This window comes from Hyla sarda, chromosome 5 (assembly GCF_029499605.1).
Source record: "Hyla sarda isolate aHylSar1 chromosome 5, aHylSar1.hap1, whole genome shotgun sequence".
NCBI classification, from domain to species: domain Eukaryota; kingdom Metazoa; phylum Chordata; class Amphibia; order Anura; family Hylidae; genus Hyla; species Hyla sarda.
The window spans coordinates 53868575-53892691 of NC_079193.1; the positions used below are offsets into that span (position 1 = coordinate 53868575).

Here is a 24117-nt window from a genome sequence, read left to right on the forward strand (position 1 = left end):
ACACTACAATAAGGGCTAGGTGTGGGGGTCTCAGATTTGGTGGCAGGGTCACTTCTGCCACAATCCCTTATAGGTACAGAGCATAAATTACACAAAACATGACACAGCAATAACTCACTTTGTAACAGGTTAGACAATGGAGCAATGGGCCCAACATATAGACAGCAGGGTTACCCGAGGCAATCTTTAGCCCACAGTACAGCCTTTGGTGTTGGGACACCAGGATTCGATTTACCATTTTTTTCCCCTCCGGAGTACCCCGTTAATATTAGATCTCAGACCAGACCCCTATATTTGTTCAGGCCCCATATCAGCTAAAGGGGCATTTCAGCCATAGACATCTTATCCCCTATCAAAAGAATAGGGGATAAGATGTCTGATTGTGGGTGGTGCTCTGCTGGGACCCCCCCCCCCCCCTCCCCCCGGCCGTAATCTCTGTGCAGCACCCGGCATTCTGTGCCAAGCTGCTGCTCCGATCTCGGAAACCTCAGAGTTTCTGGGATTAGAGATGTGACATCATGCCACGCCCCCTCATGACATCATGCCACGCCCCCTCAAAGCATGTTAATGACGTTACGTCTCCAATCCCGGAAACTCAGAGAAAATTCTTTTCTTTTGGAATTTCTTTTTTGTCATGGCCACAGTGCTCTCTGCTGACACCTCTGACCATGTCAGGAACTGTCCAGAGCAGGAAAAAATCCCCAGTTCCTAGAATGGACAGAGGTGTCAGCAGAGAGCACTGTGTTCGTGACAGAAAAGAAATCCAAAAATAAAAGAATTTCCTCGGTAGTATACAGCAGCTGATAAGTACTGGAAGGATTAAGAATTTTTAATCGAAGTAATTTACAAATCTATTTAACTTTCTGGCACCAGTTGATTTAATAAAAAAAAGTTTTCCACCGAAGTACCCCTTTAAGAGTAATCATAAGCTTCCATACACTGTCCCATTGATTTGCAAAACACAGAATTTCTGCAAAATATCATTTTGTAAACTTCTTAAGTGTTTTTTTTTTGTTGTTGTTTTTTTGCATAAAACAATAAAAGCTCTTGATATCTGAATCCCTGCACAGTTTCCCCGTACTTTTATAATGTCATATATGAAGATTAAGACATGGAACCTGCTTCATACAATTCCCAGCAGGATTTCTACTTCCACTTTCTCAGCCCAGTTTCTGACAATGTCCGTGCTGACTAAACTAAAAGAAAGGAAAAAAGAAAAAGAAGGAAAAAGACATTATTTGGCAAATAGTGCAGTTTTAATGCATAAATGACATTTAGGGACTGTTGTTATCCTCGGAGGACAAATCGCAGTTTAATAGTAGAATCATGAGGCAATCGGTCAATAAATCAACCACTTGGAGAGCTGTCACCATCTAAGTCCAAGGAAAGCAGCGTCTAAGCGCTACTTAACTCCGACTAATCAGAAAATGAATCCTAATTTATCAGTATCACATCTTCCTCCTACCTTTAAAGACAAAATATCAAGAGAGTATTGCCTCGCTGCAACCTTAACCCCTTAAAGGAGTACTCCGCCCCTAGACATCTTATCCCATATCCAAAGGATAAGGGATAAGATGTCAGATCGCCGCAGTCCCCGGGATCATTACAGCACAGAGGACCGCGGTGATCTGACATCTTATCCCCTATCCTTTGGATAGGGGATAAGATGTCTAGGGCCAGAGTACCCCTTTAAGGACGCAGCCCATTTGGGCCTTAAGGACTCTTAAGGACAATTTAATTTTTACGTTTTCATTTTTTCCTCCTCGCCTTCAAAAAATCATAACTCTTTTATATTTTCATCCACAGACTAGTATGAGGGCTTGTTTTTTGCGCGACCAGTTGTCCGTTGTAATGCCATCACTCACTTTACCATAAAATGTATGGCGCCCAACCAAGAAAGTACTATTTGTGTGGGGAAATTAAAAAGAAAACCGCAACGTACAATTTACGGTAAAAATGACATGTTCTTTATTCTTTGGGTCAATACAATTAAAATGATACCCATGATAACGTACTTTTCTATTACTGTTGTGCTTAAAAAAATCGCAAACTGTTTAACCAAATTAGTACGTTTAAAATACCCCTATTTTGAAGACCTATAACTTTTTCATTTTTCCGTATAAGCAGCGGTATGAGGGCTCATTTTTTACACCGTGATCTGTACTTTTTATTGATACCATATTTGCTTATATAAATCTTTGAATACATTTTTTCTAAAAAAAAAAAATGTTAACAAAATTTTATAAAAAAGCATCTATTTTGGAATTTTTTTTTTTACGTTTACGCCGTTCCCCGTACGGAATCATTAACATTATATTTTGATAGTTTGTACATTTACTCACACGGCGATACTAAATATGTTTATTTAAAAAAAATACGCTTTTTGACGGTAAAATGGGAAAAACTTTCTTTTTACTTTTTATTTTTACATTTTTCAACTTTTTTTTTACACTTTTAATGTCCTCACAGGGAACTATCTATAGCAATAATTTGATTGCCAATACTGTTCAGTGCTATGCATAGGACATAGCACTGATCAGTATTATCGGCTATCTTCTGCTCTGGTCTGCTCGATCAGAGCAGAAGACCCCGGTAGACGGCAGGAGCCAGGTGAGGGGACCACCGGCCACCATGCTGGATGATAGGATCGCCGCGGCAGTGCTGCGCGCGATCCGATCATCCATTCAAAGTACCGCACTGCCACAGATGCCGTGATCTGTATTGATCACGGCTTCTGAGGTGTTAATGGCAGACATCCGCACGATCGCGGATGTCGGTCGTTATTGGCGGGTCCCCGCTGCTAGCAGCCAGAACCTGCCGTGTATGACGCGAGCACCGTTCCGATGCTCGTGGTCATACACAGGACGTAAATGTATGTCTTTGTCCAGGACGTACATTTACGTTCATGGTCGTTAAGGGGTTAAAAAGTCTCGCAAAAAAGTGCAGAAAAGTTGGAGGAAACATACAAAATGGTGTTCTGAAGTAATTGATAGTTTTTTTTGCTTATGTGCGCCAATTTATCACCCCCCCTTGATAGCATGATAAATGTGTCACACATAAGAAAAACGAAAGCAAAACAAAAATCACTGCAAAACTCACTTTTCAAAGTCAACAATGATACATCTCCCCCCCCCCCCCCTATTTTTTTTTGTAATGTTTCCCCTGATCCAATGGGTATTATTTCCTAATCAATGATTACTGTTCATATTTATTACATTAACCCCTTAATGACTGTTGTCAGTGGGGCAGAAGTATCCTTGCGCAGGTCCCCTGTGATAAATATAATGGGAGCTCAGCGATAGCAGGGCACTTGCTTTACTACCAGGGGCACGGAAACCAATGAACTTTGTAGTTTAACCCCTTAGATGTTATGGTAAAATTGTGATTGCACCATCTTAGTGGTTTCTGGGCATCGATCACCTTATTGCCCCCGTTGACATGATCCCTGGGATGTGGATGGGCTTCCATGAAAGCAAAAGGCCTAATTGAGGCATGTATTTGTGCCTACTCAGCGATGCCACCGGCGGGGTCAGATAGGTTTCCTGTCAGCATTAGGTTGACAGGATAACACATTGCACTACAGTAGTAGTGCAGTGTATTATATAAGCGATCGCGAAATTGCATGCTCCCTTGTGGGACTGAATAAAAACTAAAAGTAAAATTTTGTAAAATACAATTTTATTATATTAAAGAAAAATCCCCCCAGACCCCACATGTACCCCATAATAATTTTTGTTTCATATAAAAGATTTTTTAAAAACTATAAAATTATTTGATTATTTTTTCCACATAGTAAATGTTATGAAAATAAAAAGAACCTCCCCTCAAAAAAAAAAATTAAATAAATAAATGGAACCAAGAGTACTCAACAAGCCACACGTAACCCCCAAAGGGTGCCATTAAAAACCTTCAACTTTAACCCCTTAAGGACCGGAGGTTTTTCCGTTTTTGCATTTTCGTTTTTTGCTCCTTGCCTTTAAAAAATCATAACTCTTTCAAATTTACACCTAAAAATCCATATGATGGCTTATTTTTTGCGCCACCAATTCTACTTTGTAATGACATCAGTCATTTTGCCCAAAAATCTATGGTGAAGTGGGAAAAAAAATCATTGTGCGACAAAATTGAAAAAAAAACGCTGTTTTGTAATTTTTGGGGGCTTCCGTTTCTACGTAGTACATTTTTTGGTAAAAATGACACCTCATATGTATTCTGTAGGTCCATACGATTAAAATGATACCCTACTTATATAGGTTTGATTTTGTCGGACTTCTGGAAAAAATCATAACTACATGCAGGAAAATTAATACGTTTAAAATTTTCATCTTCTGACCCCTATAACTTTTTTATTTTTCCGTGTATGGGGCGGTATGAGGGCTCATTTTTTGCGCCGTGATCTGAAGTTTTTAACGGTACCATTTTTGCATTGATAGGACTTATTGATCACTTTTTATTCATTTTTAAATGATATAAAAAGTGACCAAAAATTCACTATTTTGGACTTTGGAATTTTTTTGCGCGCACGCCATTGACCGAGCGGTTTAATTAATGATATATTTTTATAATTCGGACATTTCCGCACGCGGTGATACCACATATGTTTATTTTTATTTTTATTTACACTGTGTTTTTTTTTTTATTGGAAAAGGGGGGTGATTCAAACTTTTAATAGGGGAGGAGTTAAATGATCTTTATTCACTTTTTTTTTTCACTTTTTTTTTGCAGTGTTATAGGTCCCATAGGGACCTATAACACTGCACACACTGATCTTCTATGTTGATCACTGGTTTCTCATAAGAAACCAGTGATCAACGATTCTGCCGCATGACTGCTCATGCCTGGATCTCAGGCACTGAGCAGTCATTCGGCGATCGGACAGCGAGGAGGCAGGTAGGGGCCCTCCCGCTGTCCTGTCAGCTGTTCGGGATGCCGCGATTAGCCGCGGCTATCCCGAACAGCCCGACTGAGCTAGCCGGGAACTTTCACTTTCACTTTTAGCCGCGATCGGCGCTGCGCGCTATTAGAGGCGGGTCCCGGCTTCACTATGACGCCGGGCCCGCCATGATATGACGCGGGGTTACTGTGTAACCCCGCGTTATATCAGAAGAGCAGGACCAAGGACGTACCGGTACGTCCTTGGTCCTTAAGGGGTTAAGAAAAAAAAGCCCTTATGTAAATAGTTTTAAAATGATAATTCTTGGAGGGAGACATTGGTCAATAAAGGGTTAACCTTTTTATTTATAATATATATATATATATATATATATATATATATAATTTTTTGTCTTTTAAGAGATGAATCATCTAAAATGGACTTTATAATGTTCATACTGCACATTCTTCTACTGAACATAAGTGTAGGCCAGTGTTTCCCAAGCGGGGCGTCTTCAGCTGTTACAAATCTACAACTCCCAGCATGCTAAGAGTTGTACTTTTGCGACAGCGGGTTGGGAAACACTTATGTTGGCATTCGAGTCCATAAAGTATTGAACACTGAAATCCGATGGACATTTGACCGCCCGTCCTCAGAGTTCCAGTAACACTAGATTTTGAGAACCAATATTTTCAGCACTTAGTTTACATATGAATAAAATAGGTCACTGCTCTCATTGCAATCCTATTCTGCAGAGTCATTTCGCTCAAAGTTCCGTATTCCTCATGCCCAATAAATCTTTATAGAGTATTGTTGGTCGTCCAGAATATTTTAATGCTCAGCATCTTCTGTTTATGCAGAATAAAAATTTGTCAAGTGTTGAAATATTGGTTCTTGTTGAATTTTAGATGTACGGCATTGTGTGACAAACATGCGTTCCGTCTCCCCGGCCTTCTAGAGAGGGCAGTCTTGCCAACTCACAGTATATTTACTGACTGTAAAGTGGGAAAGAGGCTTTTAAAGCCAAATGTCTTCCACAGCTCTAATACCATGAGTAGGTGGACAGCAAATACAAGAGGTTACGTTAGACTTTTCTACTATACACATTTTTTTTCAGTATTTATGCCTACTAAATTCTAAAATGCTAATGACAACTGTGTAAATACAGTGGGGCGAAAAAGTATTTAGTCAGCCACAATTGTGCAAGTTCTCCCACTTAGAAAGATGAGAGGCCTGTAATTGTCATCATAGGTATACATCAACTATGAGAGACATAATGAGAAAAAAAAATCCATAAAATCACATTGCCTGATTTGTAAAGAATTTATTTGCAAATGATGGTGGAAAATATGTATTTGGTCACCTACAGTCAAGCAAGATTGCTAGTCTGAAGTTTGCTAGAGAGCATTTGGGTGATCCAGAAGAATAATGGGAGAATGTCTCATGGTCAGATGAAACCAAAGTAGAATTTTTGGTAAAAACTCAACTCATTGTGTTTGGAGGAGAAAGAATGTTGAGTTGCATCCAAAGAACACCATACCTACTGTGCAGCATGGGGTGGAAACATCATGGTTTGGGACTGTTTTTCTGCCAAGTAACCAGGACGACTGATCCATGTAAAGGAAAGAATGAATGGGGCCATGTATCGTGAGATTTTGAGTGAAAACCTCCTCCCATTAGCAAGGGCATTGAAGATGAAACGTGGCTGGGTCTTTCAGCATGACAATGATCCCAAACACAAGAAGCATTTCAAGGTCCTGGAGTGTCCTAGCCAGTCTCCAGATCTCAACCCCATAGAAATCCTTTGGAGGGAGTTGAAAGTCCATGTTGCCCAGCGACAGCCCCAAAACATCACTGCTCTAGAGGAGATCTGCATGGAGGAATGGGCCGAAATACCAGCAACAGTGTGTGAAAACCTTGTGAAGACTTACAGAAAATGTTTGACCTCTGTCATTGCCAACAAAGGGTATATAACAAAGTATTGAGATGAACTTTTGTTATTGACCAAATACTTATTTTCCACCATAATTAGATTTTTTTTCTCATTCTGTCTCTCATAGTTGAGGTATACCTATGATGAATATTACAGGCCTCTCTCATCTTTTTAAGTGGAGAACTTGCTCAATTGGTGGCTGACTAAATACTTTTTTTCCCCCTCGTGTGTGTGTATATATATATATGTGTGTGTGTGTGTGTCAAGTCACACCTTGTGTGTCAACTTGTACTATGAATAGGGTCTAGGGGCGGAGCACTCTTTGGTTTGTTCTACACATGAATGGGGAGATATGTGTATATCAAAACCTTTGCGGAGTAACAATAGAGCCGTTGCTCATGGCAACCAATCAGATTGTTTTGTTTTGTTTAAAAAGGTCTCTGAAAACAGAAAGCTGCCATCTTATTGGTTGTTATGGGCAATGGCTTCATTGTTTCTATGCACAGGTGTTTAACAGCTTTCTTATAACAGATATTTTTTGCTTTACTTTTAGATTTTCTTGATTCTTTTGTTCGCCTTTTTCCATATCTATATTGCTTTTGTAAGTGTATAGCCAGAACACATAGTAGTGCCGTCTCCTCTCATCCACTCTAGTAAATCCATGCCTTCATTAAGTGATTAACAGTAAAGAGGGTTTTATTTTCTTCCAAAAAACAAACCCTGGAAAGAGGAATCACTGGAAACTAATTTTTTTGTTCATTGAAACATTAATATTTTCTAAGCTTTCTTCTATTCTGGAGTAGATCCAAGAAGCGGGATCGTTTTAGTGTAACACACGTTTGTATTACAAGGGAGTTGGGAGTTGAAGGAAGAAAATTAATATAACAATTTTTTGTTGTTCCGTATATACATTCTTTTGGCTTTTTCCAGTCTGGGATGAAGGCCAATCTGTCCTCTGATATTTCAGACAAATGCCGTTCTGAGGAGCCTGAAATCACCAATTTGTCTTTGTAATACACTATTGCCTTATTAATCTTGTCTAATTATGCTTTAAGAGGAAAATGGGAATAGAATAAATTACAGTAGGGTAAACCGAAGTTTGTATTTACTTTAGGTTATTGTACATTTTTTTTGCCATTTTTTTTTGCCATTTTTTTCCAACTTGTACATACACTATACTGGATAGGATATCCACATAACATGATTGCTTTGCTTGGTGCCTGGAACTTAGTACGGTATGTATCATTCCATATGGAATTTAACTGAAAATCAGATTGAATGGTAAAAATCCCTGCCCATTAATAGAAGGATCTGTACACGTCTGCATTCAAATCTGTTTTATTATATAAGGATTCATTCCACTAGCACCCAACAAACTATTGGGCTCCATTGTAGCTTCTTCCAAATAATGGTGAACCTATCCTTAGTGCCTACACTGTATCTTGCTCAATGCTAGTGCTTAAAGGGGTATTCCGCCCCTAGACATTTTATCCCCTATCCAAAGGATAGGGGATAAAATGTCAGATCGCCGCGGTCCCGCTGCTGAGGACCCCTGGGATCCCCGCTGCGGCACTGCGCCATCATTACAGCACAGGGCGAGTTTGCTCTGTGCGTAATGACGGGCGATACGGGGGACGGAGCAGTGTGACGTCATGGCTCCGCCCCTAGTGACATCACGGCCCGTCCCCTTAATGAAAGTCTATGGGAGGGGGCGTGATGACCGCCACGCCCCCTCCCATAGACTTGTATTGAAAGGGGCGGGCCGTGACATCACGAGGGGCGGAGCCGTGATGTAACGATGCTCCGGCCCCTGTACCACCCATCATTACGTGCAGAGCGAACTCGCTCTGTGCTGTAATGATAGCGCGGTGCCGCAGCGGGAATCCCAGGGGTCCTCAGCAGCGGCACCGCAGCGATCTGACATCTTATCCCCTATCCTTTGGATAGGGGATAAAATGTCTAGGGGCGGAATACCCCTTTAAAGAGGGTTTCTAAGGATTCATTTTTTTATTTGACTATGCTACAGGGGCTGTAAAGTTAGTGTAGTTCATAATATGGTGTCTGTATCTGTGTTTGATGGCTGGTCTCAAAATTCTTATGTGATCTTTCCCCCGATGTTTATTTTAACAGCAAAGAAAATGAGTGTCATCTCTGGTTTTCCCAGGTTGCAGTGCGGCCCGAGACATTAAATCGCTAGTCAGGTGTTAAAAGGGAGGCTGTCTGTGCTTCAATGGGTGGAGTGACCATTGGGTGGGGGGATGATCATTCTCAATAGGCAATTGTCCCTGGTCTGCTTCAATGGGTGGGGCAGCTGATGTGTGGTAGGGAGAAAAGTGACTTCACACTTACAAATAAGGGATCCTGGGACTTGGAGGGAGGGAACTTCAACGGGAAATAGCCTTTTACAAAAATAAATCAGCAGCATCCTGGTATGTTACAGTTTGGCAAGTAAGTACTAAAATCACCATATGGTGGATAACCCCTTCAAGTGCCTTCCTAAGCAGTGTAAGACAGAAATTTTCCAGTGCCAAAGTGTATGCCTGAAACAGTGTGAGCCAAACAGCACCCCATAAAAGAGTTCCAGGGTGCCCCTGAAAATAATACTAACTGAAGAGTTCCCATATAGAGTGTTAGCCAAAGAATGTTCCTAATAACTATGTCAGGAGGAGAGTGTCTCTAAAACAGTACAGTAACGAGTGTTTACATAAACAGCACAAGCTAGAAAATAACCAATAAACAGTGGCAGCTGGAGATTGCCCATATTTACAGTTAGCAACAGAGAGTGTACTCATTAACTGTCAGACAGAGAGTGCCCTTGAAACAGTGCAGGCCTAAAAGTGCCCCCATAATAGTGCAGACGCAGCTTCCTCATTTACAGTGTGAACCAGACAGTGCCCCAATAAACAATACAATTTGTAGTGTCCAAATGTAGTGTCAGGCAGAGATAGTGCCTATTACCTGTGTGATCTAGAGAGTGCTCCTTAAATAATGCAATAGAAAAAGTGTCCCCATAAACAGGGTGAGCCATATAGCACCCAATAAACAATGCCAGAATGCCCCAGTAAACATCGCTAGCTGAAGTGAGCAGCCAGAGAGTCCCCCACTTACTGCATTAAATAGAGAGTGCCCCCATAAACTGCATCAACCAGAAAGTGTAACTAGTAACTGTATGAACTAGAGAGTGCCCCCTAAACAGTGCAATACAAACTATCCTTATAAGCAAACAATGTGAGACAGATAGTTCCCCATAAACACATAAACAGTGCCAAATTACCCTAATAAGCATTGCCAGCGGGCTTAAGCTTATAAAGACAGAGTGTCCCTATTTTACATGTTTACCAAAATTTACACATTAACAATGTCAGCCAAAGAGTCCGCCCATAAATATCTCCGGATAGAAAGTACCCCGATTAACAGTGTCAGCCAGATAGTACCCTCTCAAATAGGGCCAACCAGAGAGCGTGAGTGAGCGCTCCCTTATAATGTTTCCACAGTACTGTCAATGACTGTTATACTACCTGTTATGGGCATGACTTAAGCCACATATAGAAGAAGATCTGCCAAACAGAGTCTATCAGCAGGATGGTCACTTCCATATTTCTATTTGGATGTTTGGTAAAACCTGAAAGATACTACTGGAACGTTGGATTGGCTATGCAGAAACCATTCACCAATATTGCTTCGGCCTCCATGATCACCAGATCTAAAACCCTTTGACTTCCTTCTGTGGGGCTACATTAAAGGGGTACTCCACCCCTAGACATCTAATCCCCAGAGGATAGGGGATAAGATGTCTGATTGTGGGGCACCCGCCGCTGGGGACCCCCGCAATCTCCCTGCTGCACCAGACGTTTGTTTAGAGCATTGGGTGCAGCATCGGAGACTTGTGATGCCACGGTCACACCCCCCCACATGACGTCCCGGCCACACACCCTCAATGCAAGTCTATGGGAGGGGGCATGACTGCCATCCCGCCCCTCCCGTATACTTGCATTGAGGGGGCATAGCCAGTCATTTGGCACAGAGCGAAGTTCCCTCCATACACTGGATGTCTGGGGTGCTGTAGCCAAGATTGCGAGGGTCCCCAGCGATCAGACATCTTATCCCCTATCCTTTGGAATGACCAGAGAAACATTTACCGTGCCACCAATGGAAATTACTCATTTGTAGTGCATAGATAAATCTTGGCTAGGTAATGCGTCTTTCCATGTTACTAAATTTGTGTTGCGTTCTCTTGGTAATATCCAGTCTATAATTCTGCAGCATCCTATTTGAATCACCCTGTATATTATTCTACTTCGCTACCCATTAAAAATGCCACCAAAAATTCTACTAAAGATCTCATTTGTAGTTATTTCTTTTTAATGATGCGTAGGTTTCCTGCGATGAATGGACGGGATACAATTCATTATCTGCTTGAGAGAGAACATTGCATGTCAGCAGTTTGCTGGGTGCTCCACAAGAACCAGGCCCGGTCCCTATTCATTCATAGTAAGACAATATTATATAATTATCTGAGAATGCAGTTTGTAAGATCTCATGCGTAGAGGTGGAATCAATTTTAGAACATAATACCATGGTGTTGAGGAAGGTGTATATCGATCCTCTTGGATGGTTAGTGCATTTTATATTGTAGCACACAGAAATAAAACTGAAATAGCCTGACAGGCTGAGAGGCGGCAGAAGTAATGTTCTGCTTTCTGCCGTTGAGGGTGTTTGAAACTTTCATTACCAATAGAATTTATTTGCTGCTATCAGTCTTCAAGCCACAATAAGCACAAAATTCCTGCAAGTAAAATAGATAAATTATATATGATTCTTATTATATAGGTATTTTTGCTCGATGTACTACAGATTCTGAGCACTTTCGGACTGAGTAGAGTTTATTGGTTGCTTGCATGGAAAAAGTAATAGGGTTTTACCTGTTTTACACGTGTTGATTCACTCACTCCATCAAATGTCCTTTTTTCATTTTCTTTTCTTTTTCATTATGTTTTATTACACAATTTCCCCAAACAATAAAGTGTTAAAGGGGTACTATGCCCCCTCATGACGTCACCCCATGCCCCCTTCATTCATGTCCATAGACATGAATGGAGGGGGCTTGACGGGATGGCACAAGGGGTGTGGCCATGACGTCACGATCACGGCCTCCGGCTCCGAGTGTTCTGAACAAAATGTTCAGGACGCTGGGGCACCGGAGTACCCCTTTAAATAAGGCTCTGTTCATATCATGTTAAAGGGGTATTCCAGTGACTAGACCTCATCAGGACAGGGGATCAATGTCTCAAAACAGTCCAACCTCTGAGAATGGGACTTCCAGTGATTACGAGAACGGTGATCTGGCTCTACTGGCTAAAGAAGTAGTAGGTCGGCACATGGACCATTCATTCTCGACCTATGGGACCCCCTGCAATCTCAAGAATAGGGACTCGACTCTCCTGCTCGAATGGAACAGTGACATCCCCCTGTGCTCAGTTTTAGTCACTGGAATACCAAGGACTCCTGACTGAAGAGTAGCCCATGGAAAGGTAAACAGTGGGCTATGTTGCCAGCACCCAGAGAAATGTCCTATAGAATCTTTGGGTATAATGGCACTGTCCCTATATGGACAGTTACATCATCAGAGATTCCCTGGGGAAGCCAATCAGTTTTCCACACCTCCTGCCAACAAGTGGCACTGCCGGTAGCTACCAATTCCCATTTTAATGCAACGATTGGCTGTTTTCTTTAGCACCTCGAAGTATGGAATAGTCTACTGCCATATTTCATCTTTTAGCAGCAATGCGGGGGCGGAGGCTCGTGATGTCACGGCCATGCCCACTCAATGCAAGTCTATGGGAGGGGGCGTGACGGCCGTCCCATCCCCTCCCATAGACATGCATTGATGGGGTGTGGCCGTGATCTCACGAGCCTCCGTCGCTCTAAACTAATGCCGGGTGCAGCACAGAGATCATGGGGGTCCCCAGCGGTGGCACAGTACCCCTTTAAGGGTTATATTCCTATAAGACATTTTTCCATGCATATGCATTCCATTGTTTTCTATAGTAATACATTCTATTGTTCACACTGTGCTTTTTTTCTGCAATGCAATTTGAAATCCGTTTAGCAGAAATTTAGTTTTCTGTGCAGATTAAATGGGACTAATCCACATCCAAAATTGTGTCAAAATCTGCAGCAGAAATTCAAGGGTATGCCATGCCGAATATTCAGTGGTGCACTTTTCCAAATGCTAAATTTGCTGTGAGAACATAGCCTTAGTTAGTAGAAGTAAACTGTACAAAGTGAACGGGAAGAAGCCACAATTTACCATAAAACTTTTTACATCTATACAGGTGTAAGGTCTAGTGCCCTTTCTTGTTTGGGTTTTGGTAAATGATAATCTCCATTGACTTGACAATGGCAAAATAAATAGTTCACTACTGCGGCAGCAACAGCAGATAAAAAAGCCAAAACTATGTTAAAGGGGCACTCCACTGACCAGCTGTTTTCTCGCTGTGGCGGTTGGCCACGCCCCTATTGATGTCATGACCCTGCCCCTCAATGCAAGTCAATTGCATAGGGCGTGACGGCCATCACGACCCCTCCCATATACTTGCATTAAGGTGTCGTGGCCGTGACATCATGAGTGGTGTCACAAGGGGGCGTGGCGACCCCCACAGTGCAAAAACAGCATTCGGAACTAAATGACCAGTGGAATACCCCTTTAACTCTACTTAGTGTCTGTGAACCCCTGGTTTTAAATACCGCTTTGTAACAATTCCTAGCGGAGAAAGTGAACTGGCACTCCTGTAGTTAACAGGCATAAAATTCAGCAACAATCCCCTTAGATTGGCGGTGGCGCTATGTAAGGGAGTGAAGTGGCGGTGTAAAAGCCCCAACAGTGAGTATCCAATTATGTCCACAATGAAGAAAAGAAGGCTGCACTCACCAATGACTTCATCTGCACTTTATTTCATGTACAAGGGTGTACATGGGGCTGCACTTGTAGCAGGTGCTTTCCTATGCGAGCAACATATGTTTCGCACTGAGAGCCAGATGATGCGCTAGTTAGTGCAAAACATATGTCACTCGCATAAGAAAGCACCCACTACAAGTGCAGCTCCATGTACACCCTTGTACACAAAATAAAGTGCAGATGAAGTCATTGGTGAGTGCAGCCTTCTTTTCTTCATTGTAAATACAGCTTTGAATGAATTTACTCCCAAAGTTATGTATTAAACAATGGCGCTCTAGGGAAAAATTAGTGGGTATTGAAATTCACTAACATCAAAGCCAGAAATGGGGGCCGTATGTCATTGATATCACTAGAATGTCAGTAAATATAGATTTATATAGGAACATTGCTATCTAGAGTTAAAGGGGTACTCTGATGGAGAAACTTTTTAAATCAACTGGTGCCAGAAAGTTAAACAGATTTGTAAATTACTTCTATTAAAAATCTTAATCCTTCCAGTATTTTTTAGGGGCTTTATTCTACAGAGGAAATGCTTTACTTTTAAGATTTCTCTGATGTCATGACCACAGTGCTCTCTGATGACCTCTGCTGTCCATTTTAAGAGCTGTCCAGAGCAGCATATGTTTGCTATGGGGATTTTCTCCTGCTCTGGACAGTTCCTAAAATGAACAGCTGAGGTCCGCAGAGAGCACTGTGGTCATGACATCAGAGAAATATAAAAAGTAAAGCATTTCTTCTGTAGTATACAGCCCCTAAAAAGTACTGGAAGGATTACGATTTTTTAATAGAAGTAATTTACAAATCTGTTTAACTTTCTGGCACCAGTTGATTTTAAAAATAAAAGTTTTCCACCGGAGTACCCCTTTAATATTTTGTATGATCAAAAGTTCAGTTTACCTATAGAAGTGAATTACTAATGTATCACTGGGGAATTACTCTTCAATAAGAACACCCCTTTCCCCATGAGACTACTCACTGTCAGGGTGTATTGATGAAGTTGCCCTTGGAGAGAGAAATTATACTATATATATGAAGTTAAGGAACATCCAATAAGGCAGTGATGCAAAAATAATATATAACTTTTATTCTAAATCTTTTAAAAAAATAATTAAAAAGTCCACAGCTAACAGTATAGTTGGTCAACACAGGACTGTGCTCATGAGATGGGTGTAGGGTAACAGGTGAATACCTATATCTAAATAGTCCTACCTCATCCTAGGACTATCCCTCACTGCATTTAGTGTGGGTGGGGGTGGGGTTTAGTGATTTCCACTCGCAGGTGGTTAGCTGATTAGTCTCTCATACTCCTGTCCAACGCGTTTCTCCCACTTATTTTAAGGGTTCATCAGGGAACCGAGGAGGGAATAATAGGCTAACAGTATATAATCATATCACAGAAGGGTACATAAAAATAGGTATATATGGACTAAGTTAAGATCAGTAGTTAGTCAGATACAGACCAGATAGACACTAGATGAAGGGATGGGTATGTCAGTCAGTCACTGGCAAGTTAGAACCACAGTCAATGTCCAGATTGGTGAGCTTACAGTCCAAAAAGTAATTCAGAGTGATATGCACACCGTCAAAAGTCCAGAGTCAATATGATAACAGCAAACCACCATATCATAACTTTAAATTAAGTAATACATATAGATTATCTATATATAGCACCACAGCCATATAGGGTGTGTGGTGTCACATCCATGTAGATTCCAATATCGGTGATAGCACAGAATAATTATTGCGTCCACACAGATATATAGTAGCACTTAAATCCTATGTATGGAGATGAACTTGGTTTAAATAACCATGTATGAAAACTTGGGTGGTTGATTCTCCTATACGGACTGGTGGTGTTTATTGTACTCTGGACCATGTGATCCCAGCAACTGATAATTCCCTGGTAGATCTACTGACAAATTGCCATCTAAGGTCTAATTAGACCTTCCACCTTGGAGCCCTATATTTGGCCTCTAGATGCTTGGACATCACTGGAGAAACGCGTTGGACAGGAGTATGAGAGAATAATCAGCTAACCACCTGCGAGTGGAAATCACTAAACCCCACCCCCACCCACACTAAATGCAGTGAGGGATAGTCCTAGGATGAGGTAGGACTATTTAGATGTAGGTATTCACCTGTTACCCTACACCCATCTCATGAGCACGGTCCTGTGTTGATCGACTATACTGTTAGCTATGGACTTTTTAATTCTTTTTTAAAAAGATTTAGAATAAAAGTTATATATTATTTTTGCATCACTGCCTTATTGGATGTTCCTTAACTTCATATATATACCTATAGAAGTGGGTTTATTTTTTTTATTTTTTATTATTATTATTTTTTTTTACTTCGGCCTTTGAATCCACGATGTCATGTTATAATCCTGTGTAATACACTTCTATTACCTCTGTGTTCAACTCTGTCACATATTCATGCACAGGACCCACACCCGGAAGAACTGTAGTTCAAGTCTTTTTATTTTACTTTTGAGTTTGACCTTTCCCAGCATTCCATGTAGCCAAAGACTATATAAGATAAGTCACATGGTCTCCCGGGGGCGTGGCTATGCTACAGTGGTTTAAATGTGTGGAGTGCCGCTTCTCCCATTAAATAATTTGCATCACTCTGCACTTAAAGGGGTACTCTGGTGAAAAGCATTTTTTTTCTAATCAACTGGTGCCAGAAAGTTAAACAGATTTGTAAATGACTTCTATAAAAATCCTAACCCTTCCAGTAATCAGCTGCCGTATGTTGCAGAGGAAGTTGTGTAGTTCTTTTCTGTCTGACCACAGTGCTCTCTGCTGACATCTCTGTCCATGTCAGGAACTGTCCAGAGCAGGAGAAGTTTGCTATGGGGATTTGCTTCTACTCTAGACAGTTCCTGACATGGACAGAGGTGTCAGCAGAGAGCACTGTTGTCAGACAGAAAAGAACTACACAACTTCCTATAGAGCATACATCAGCTGATAAGTACTGGAAGGGTTTTAAATAGAAGTTATTTACAAACTGTTATGTTTTTGGCACCAGTTGATTAAAAAAAATGCTTTACACAGGAGTTCCCCTTTAAGGTCTGGTCCTCTACAGTTTTCAAAGTAAAATTCTGAATTAGCATTAACTGTTTGTTTGATTGTTTGATAAATAATATTTAGCATTTCTAATGAACAGAATGTATGCGTTACCAACCTAAATAGTGAAGTTCATGTGTCCCATGCTCTTTTCGATGGATGCGGAAAAATCAGACTGGTTTCTATTTGGTCCATACTAAGCAAAGTTTATGCGCCAAGCAAAGACGCAAATCCTCATCATAAATGTCATGTGTTTCCATAGACATCTCCTTTGTATTCTTTTTGGACAATTGTCAAGATTGTTGCATATTTTTAGCAAATGGGTAAATAAATATAGAAACTGTGTAGAATGATTCACATCTGCACTCACCTATAGATTTCAATTCTTTATTTCATTGTCATATGAAGACAGAAGTCGGCCCGGGTGGGATCGGGAATGGAGCGCAATCAGCTGGTTTCTCGGCAAAAACCGCTTCCTCTGGCCTTTTTGCCTCAAAACCAGCTGATTGCCACCATCCGCACAGCCTAGGCTGTTGCGCTCCATTCCCGATCCCACCCGGGCCGACTTCTGTCTTCATATGACAATGAAATAAATAATTGAAATCTATAGGTGAGTGCAGATGTGAATGATTCTACACAGTCTCTATACAGATTTCTACTGCCTCTTTCACACATCTGGCACCCCTGTACACCGGTTGATAGCTCTCCCGGCATGGGTTAATGCCATACATCCACTGCTTCACAGGATTACACAGTAGTGCCGTCCTATCTTTCTTCTACCTACACGGGTAAATAAATGTCTGGAACAAGTAGGTGAAAAATTGTTAAATCTGGGCTTACTTTTTAAAACTATGACATAAATATATTATACTAAAGCAACAGTTAGATTTATATATATATAATAATAAAATTAAATCATAATATTTTTATTTTAATAAGAATATTAATAATAGACTTTTTTGCGCTACATTGGACATTGCATCAAGACAAGGAAAGTAATGCAGAAGGCATGAATAATACATGACGTGGCGGCGTAGGCATTTCAGACGTGTTGCCGCCTAAGTGGAACGGTCACAATACGATGTGCGCTTATTTAACTTTTGATGGATGCAAAAATAATAAATAAGGGCACAGATGAGTGGATTAGAACAAGCTGCAATGGGGGAGATAAGGAATTTTATTAGAAGTGTTCTTTGTACACATCAACCAAGGAAAATGTCATTGAGGTTCATCGCTCACTTTGTAACCTGGTAATTAACATGATGGAAATCGCGGTGGTAAAAAATCAAAAAAATGGATCTGTGCGAACCGACATGACATGCACACGAGATGTATTATATGTTTCTAAGATTACTTTTTTTTATTAATTTTTTACTGATTTCACCATTTTGTAGACAGAACTTGTGTCAGACACTTGATTAATAAACCTGTAAGGCTAAGTTTCCATTTATTTTTTTTGCAAAAACACCACAAAAAACACCCTTTTTTTTTTTTTTTTTGCAAGAAAAAAATGCTGCGGCGAGATGTTAGCTGCAAGTTAATAGGGAATAGCAAAACACAATACTCACATGACGTTTTTCTCTTTGGCGTTTTTTCATCCCTCTTTGGTGTTTTCTCTTTATGTTTTGTATTTTTGGGGCTCAGTGGCAGATTTACAAAACAGAAATCTATGACCACCCTCTAAACTTATACGTATACTTTATTATTGGTATAAAAGTGACATAGTCCATATAGATGTCATGTATTGTATGCTGTAAATAAATCAACTAAACCAGTACCGTTATTTTTTTTCACAGGCCACAACCCTCTGGAATTAAGAACATCAAGACTGCTGGGAGGTATGATATTTATGTTTGTATCATTTTTCAGGTTAAAGGGCTTTCTGGGGTTTATTTTAAGTGGTCGGGTAGTTATTTGATCTTGTTTGTGGTCAGCACAAGTGCTTAAAATTGTTTTAGTGGCAAGAGCATAGATACTATAGAGGCAGACCTGCGGCCCTCTGACTAGAGAAGAACTATTTGTGGTGTCAAAAAGTATAATGAAGCAATTTGCTAATATATAAATTTTAGCCACACTGCACAGATCTTTTATTATCAGCTGAGCTGTCTGGCTTGAAGCTGTGACATATTGTCACACTTTTCTAAAAGCAGAGCTCCCATCGCTGGTCCCCCCCCCCCACCCCCTCCTTTTTGCTCAGGACTGGACCAGTGATGTGAATGGGGAGGGGCTTATATTTCTGCTTATTTGAATAAGGCAGCAGGAACCCTTTGTCAGACACAGAAGTTTCCTCCAAAACAAGCTTACTGCTGCCTTTTCTTGAAAAGGCTTCTTGCTGTCTTAAAGGGGTACTCCGGTGGAAAACAATTTTTGTTTATATCAACTGGTGCCGCAAAGTTAAACAGATTTGTAAATTACTTCTATTTAAAAATCTTAGTCATTCCAGTACTTATCAGCTATTGTATGCTGAAGAGGAAGTTATTTTCTTTTATTTATTTTCTGTCTGACCACAGTGCTCTCTGCTGACACCTCTGTCCATGTCAGGAAATGACCAGAGCAGGAGAGGTTTGCTATGGGGATTTGCTTCTACTCTGGACAGTTACTGACATGGAGAGAGGTGTCAGCAGAGAGCTCTGTGGTCAGACTGAAAAGAATTCCAGAAAGATATACAACTTTCTCTGGAGCATACAGCAGGTGATAAGTACTGGAATGATTAAGGTTTATGAACAGATGTAATTTACAAATCTGTTTAACTGTCTGGCACCAGTCATTAAAAAAAAAAAATGTTTTCCACTGTAGTACCCCTTTAAAATCTACTATGAAGTAATATGAGCTACCCTCTTTACATCACTGGTATTTTCCTGAACAGACAGAAGGGAAAGGGGGTGGGGGCAGTAACTGGAGCTCTCTGTATTCACAGCCAGTGAAGTGATATCACAGCTACATGGGAGAGAGCAGAGCTGATATGTAGAGTTCTCTGCACTATAGTTTGCAACATTATACTAGTAAGTTGCTTTATGATACTTTTGACACCATAAACATGCTGTTTCTTTTGCTGGACAACCCCCTTAGGTTACTGTAGAAAATGCATTTCTATAAAACCTTGTTGTTTTGAATGTAAAGAAAAGCATTTTCCATTTCTTTCCCCTAGAATATATGTGATCCCGATTTTAATTCTGTCTCTTGTAAGTGGTGAAGAATTACAGAATATAATTCTGTGTTGGTGAATTTGCATTTTTATGGTCTTTGAGCTGATATAAGATTAGAAGTGGAATGTTAGTGTTACTTCCGCACACATCACTCTCTACGGAATTCTGGTTCGACTTCCCTATGGCTCATGTTGAAGCCTTGAAAATGCTTTTTTTCCTTGCTCTTCAGAAACTGCCTGAAATCTGAAATTTCGAGCGCAGCACTTATTATTAATGAGGTAATAAGCTAAAGCAGCCCTTGGGCATTACTCACCTTTGTATACTTTTCTATCATTATAATTGAACTCATTGGCTTTTTGTTCATCTGTTTGGACAGCTAGATTGATGACTGCGCCGGTATGGAATGTCATTTCTTCACATTAAATGTTGTGTATGAAAAATAACAGCAACGTAATAGGCAGGGGACAACGCTGTGCCTGCGTAATAACTTGCTTGTGGGGGGAATAACGTATTTATGAAAAAAAATGGTTGAGTGAAAAAATCAGGAAAAGGGCTTTACTGCATGCGGGTGAATGGGATTGTACCATACTATGTCTCCAATTGTAAGCTGGTTTAACTGTCAGTATTTCAGAAATACAGTAAAAAAAATTATTAAAAAGTAAAATTTTAAAAACTTAAACATTCCAATGGGGAAGTTGGCCTAGATAAATGTCTTTTTTTCCAGCCAAATAAACTATGTTAGGGTGCATTCACACCACGATTCGTTAGTATGGTCACCGGATCCACCTGGGGGATGTGAAAACTGGGTGCTTCTGTGCCCCAGCCGGACCCATCCCGCATCTCATTCCATTGAATGAGCCGACCGGAGTCAGTTAGTGACTCCGGTCTTCTCATTTTTGTCCCGTATCCGGTTTTGTGACTGGACTGAAAACCATAGTCTAAATCCGGAACTGGGATTTCTGCGGCAGATGTTTCTGCCATGTGCACAGTGCTGCCTGCAAAATCCCACTGAAATCAATGGGACTCTGTTGCAGCTGAATTCTTCAGCGGAATTCCGCACGGAAATTCTATCGTGTGAACATAGTCTTACTTATGTTACTTCCAGGGCAACATTCAACTTAAAGGGGTACTCAGCCCCTAGACAGAAATTAGATGTCTGATCGAGGGGTCCCGCTGCTGGGGACCCCCCTATCTCCCTGCTGCACCCAGCGTTCGTTTAGAGCATTGGGTGCAGCGCCGATGCGGGGCGGAGGCTCATAACGTCGCAGTCACGCCCTGCCCTTGACGTCACAGCCACGTCCCTTCAATGCAAGTCTATGGGAGGGGCCCATCACGCCCTCTCCCATAGACTTGCATTGAGGGGATTGACCGTGATGTCAAGGGCGGGGCATGACCGTGACATCAGGAGTCTCTGCCCCGCATCGCCAGTCATCCGGAATGGAGAGAAGTTCGCCCGTGCACCGGATGTCGGATAGGGGATAAAATGCCTAGGGGCAGAAGACCCCTTTAAGAGAACTGTAGATGTCCATTCAGAAAAGACTCCCATTCAAATTGAAAATTACAAATAAAGAGATAAACCAACAAATAAATAAACTGTTATGTTTTCGCCACAGTTCTTGATTGGAAGACCCAGATGAAAGGCTCAGAAACGGTGCAAAAATTTAGGTAGTTTGTTTAATTTATTGTTTATAGTTTGCAGCCATTAACATGTCATTTTTAAACAAAAAAAACAAAAAACCACCTGAGCCCTGTCATATCTTTTGGACACAATGAAATCATCTTGGCGTGCACATGGTTCAACTCTACCTGTAAAGCACACATTGAATATTTCTAATTGTGTTTGCTGTCAGTTTGTGTATACCAGGTGCCTATTACTCTCCGAGTTCTCCTCTACTACAACACAGTTTTAACATCCGCCACTCCTCCGGGCCTGAACAAATTCTCATTGAAGAAAGATTCCATTTCTTCAACTATAATCATCAACTGTCCGCTCTGTGCCGATCCTCTGTTGTACAAGACAAACCTAAACTGACAGCTTTACGAGCAGCAGCACATTTATGTGTCTATGCCCGTGATATCCTGTGGCACCATAAGCGTGTGGCGATTTTTTTTCTCTCTCTGCCCAGGGCATTAATCGGATGTTATGTTGATAGATGCAGGTGGTTAAAAATAGTGGCGCATTCTTTTTTTTTTTTTTTCCCCCCATTCTGTGTATGGTACAAGCAAGTGAATAATTTTGTGTTGTAAGCAGAATGCCAAGGGACAGTAGAAACCGTATGGTAATAGTAGCTGTGGTACAATGACAGAGTACCGCTTCCAGCGCAGTAAATCAAATGCTGAGCCGCTTGCCATTGCTTCTAATGTGACTTCAGCCAGGCAAACAAAGCAGGTGTATTCATTCTACATGTTGCCTTTGAAAATATATTTCTATGGCCTACATGGAAATGACTATTATTATTTCAGATACAGAAATTCTATATTTGAATAATTTGCATATACAGATGTAGTCATATGGCAGGTCATATGGCACTATTCAGTATGCCCCATTATGATATTGTAAATGGTTTAATATAATATATGGTTTAATATAGTAAATTTACCCCTCTACCTGTTTTGTTGCGTCCGCAACGTCATCAGGAGGGAAATGGGCCGTCGTGACGGCCCATTTCCCTCCTGATGAAGTTGCGGACGCAATGAAACATATAGAGGAGGCACGTATACTGTTTTATTAACAAGTTCTGATGTTAGGTTAAGTAAGGTGGAGACTGCAGACCCACCCAAATTATAAGTGGTCAATTGACCATCAGTACACTAAAATACCAACATCAGACCTCTGGTTTTAATATCTCACCCTCTGATTTTTAATATATTATAATTAAAGTGATATTTTAAGGGTGGGCATCTAATATGTTTTTTTTTTTTTACCCCGGGCTCGGGCCTGTGGGTTTGGTAATTGTATTATTGTCCCCTTACCTACCTGGGGTCATACATTGTGGTGGTTTATAGTCCTCTATCCCTTTTACCATATCCATTGTAACATTGCCTAAAGATGAGTCTCTGTAGATTACTGGATTTCTTTAGTGATAGTATGCTCCACCCCACCCCCCTGCTTAAAACTTAACTTTTAATGATAATATTAATTATAAAAAATAAATTACACCACTTTTTTTTAATGGTATGGGGCTCACAAGTGGTGTAATTACTATTTCATAGTTAATATTATCATTATAAGTTTTAAGTACTATCCTTTATTTTTGGAGTCCAATTGTGGTTTAATCGCAGGATAGAACTCACCAAGTAGGGTCTATGAGGCCATAACAATACTCAATCAAATAAATGGGTTTGTTCTATAATTCCAGGCACAACAGTTGGCAGAAAGTCTCATCGCAGACTAAAAAGGCAAATGGGACTTTGGCCCCTTTGTCCCCAGAGGTCAGATACAAAGGTAGCAAAAACGTAGTGCTGTTATCCCAGTGCATGAGATGAGCTGCGATGCATACAGTATGCATCACTACTCAAAATTAGTTACTAGACATGTGCAATTCGTTTCGACACGAATGCTAATTTATACAAATGTTACCGTTTTCGGGTGTTCGTATTGATCTGAACGCACGAAAACATATTTGGAACATTTCTGAATAACCAAGATAATACGAACATCAGATTAAAGAATACATTCGTTAACCGTTAAACGAAAGTAAATAATTAATTAGATTTTTTCAATTGGTCCTTGGGAGGTCACATGATTGGAGTTCATTGTCACATGATACCTTTTAGCCAATTAGCTTATTCCAGTCGATTCCTACTGTATCACAGACAGTGAGGCTTTTTAATTAGTTGTGAGGTCATCCTGTGAGAGTTTGCCTGGTGTTACTGGAGTGTGGAGTCACTGGATTTGCAGAAATGGACAGTTTACCTGAGGAAAAGTTGGCTTCTGGCATAGAGACAACTGCAAAACAAGCTGAGGTAAAACCTACTATTTTTTACAAGAGAGGATCAGCAAGGCCTGCGTTTAGAAATAAGCATTAGAAATAAGCATTAGAAATAAGCATTAAAACGAATAACAAAATCGTCCGAAAACAAAAGTGAAACGGATGATACATATAACGAATAGATCCGAAACAACGAATGCATCCGAA

At 40.6% G+C, this 24117-nt stretch overlaps 1 protein-coding gene across 1 annotated transcript in view; it reads left to right on the forward strand.

Annotated features, from left to right (window-relative positions):
• ADARB2 (adenosine deaminase RNA specific B2 (inactive)) overlaps positions 1-24117 on the forward strand; it is a 718056-nt gene that overhangs the window by 122819 nt on the left and 571120 nt on the right. Inside the window, exon 2 of the mRNA XM_056519506.1 lies at positions 18629-18670. Coding sequence (XP_056375481.1) covers positions 18629-18670 — 42 coding nt within the window. The remainder of the gene's footprint in view (positions 1-18628; positions 18671-24117) is intronic.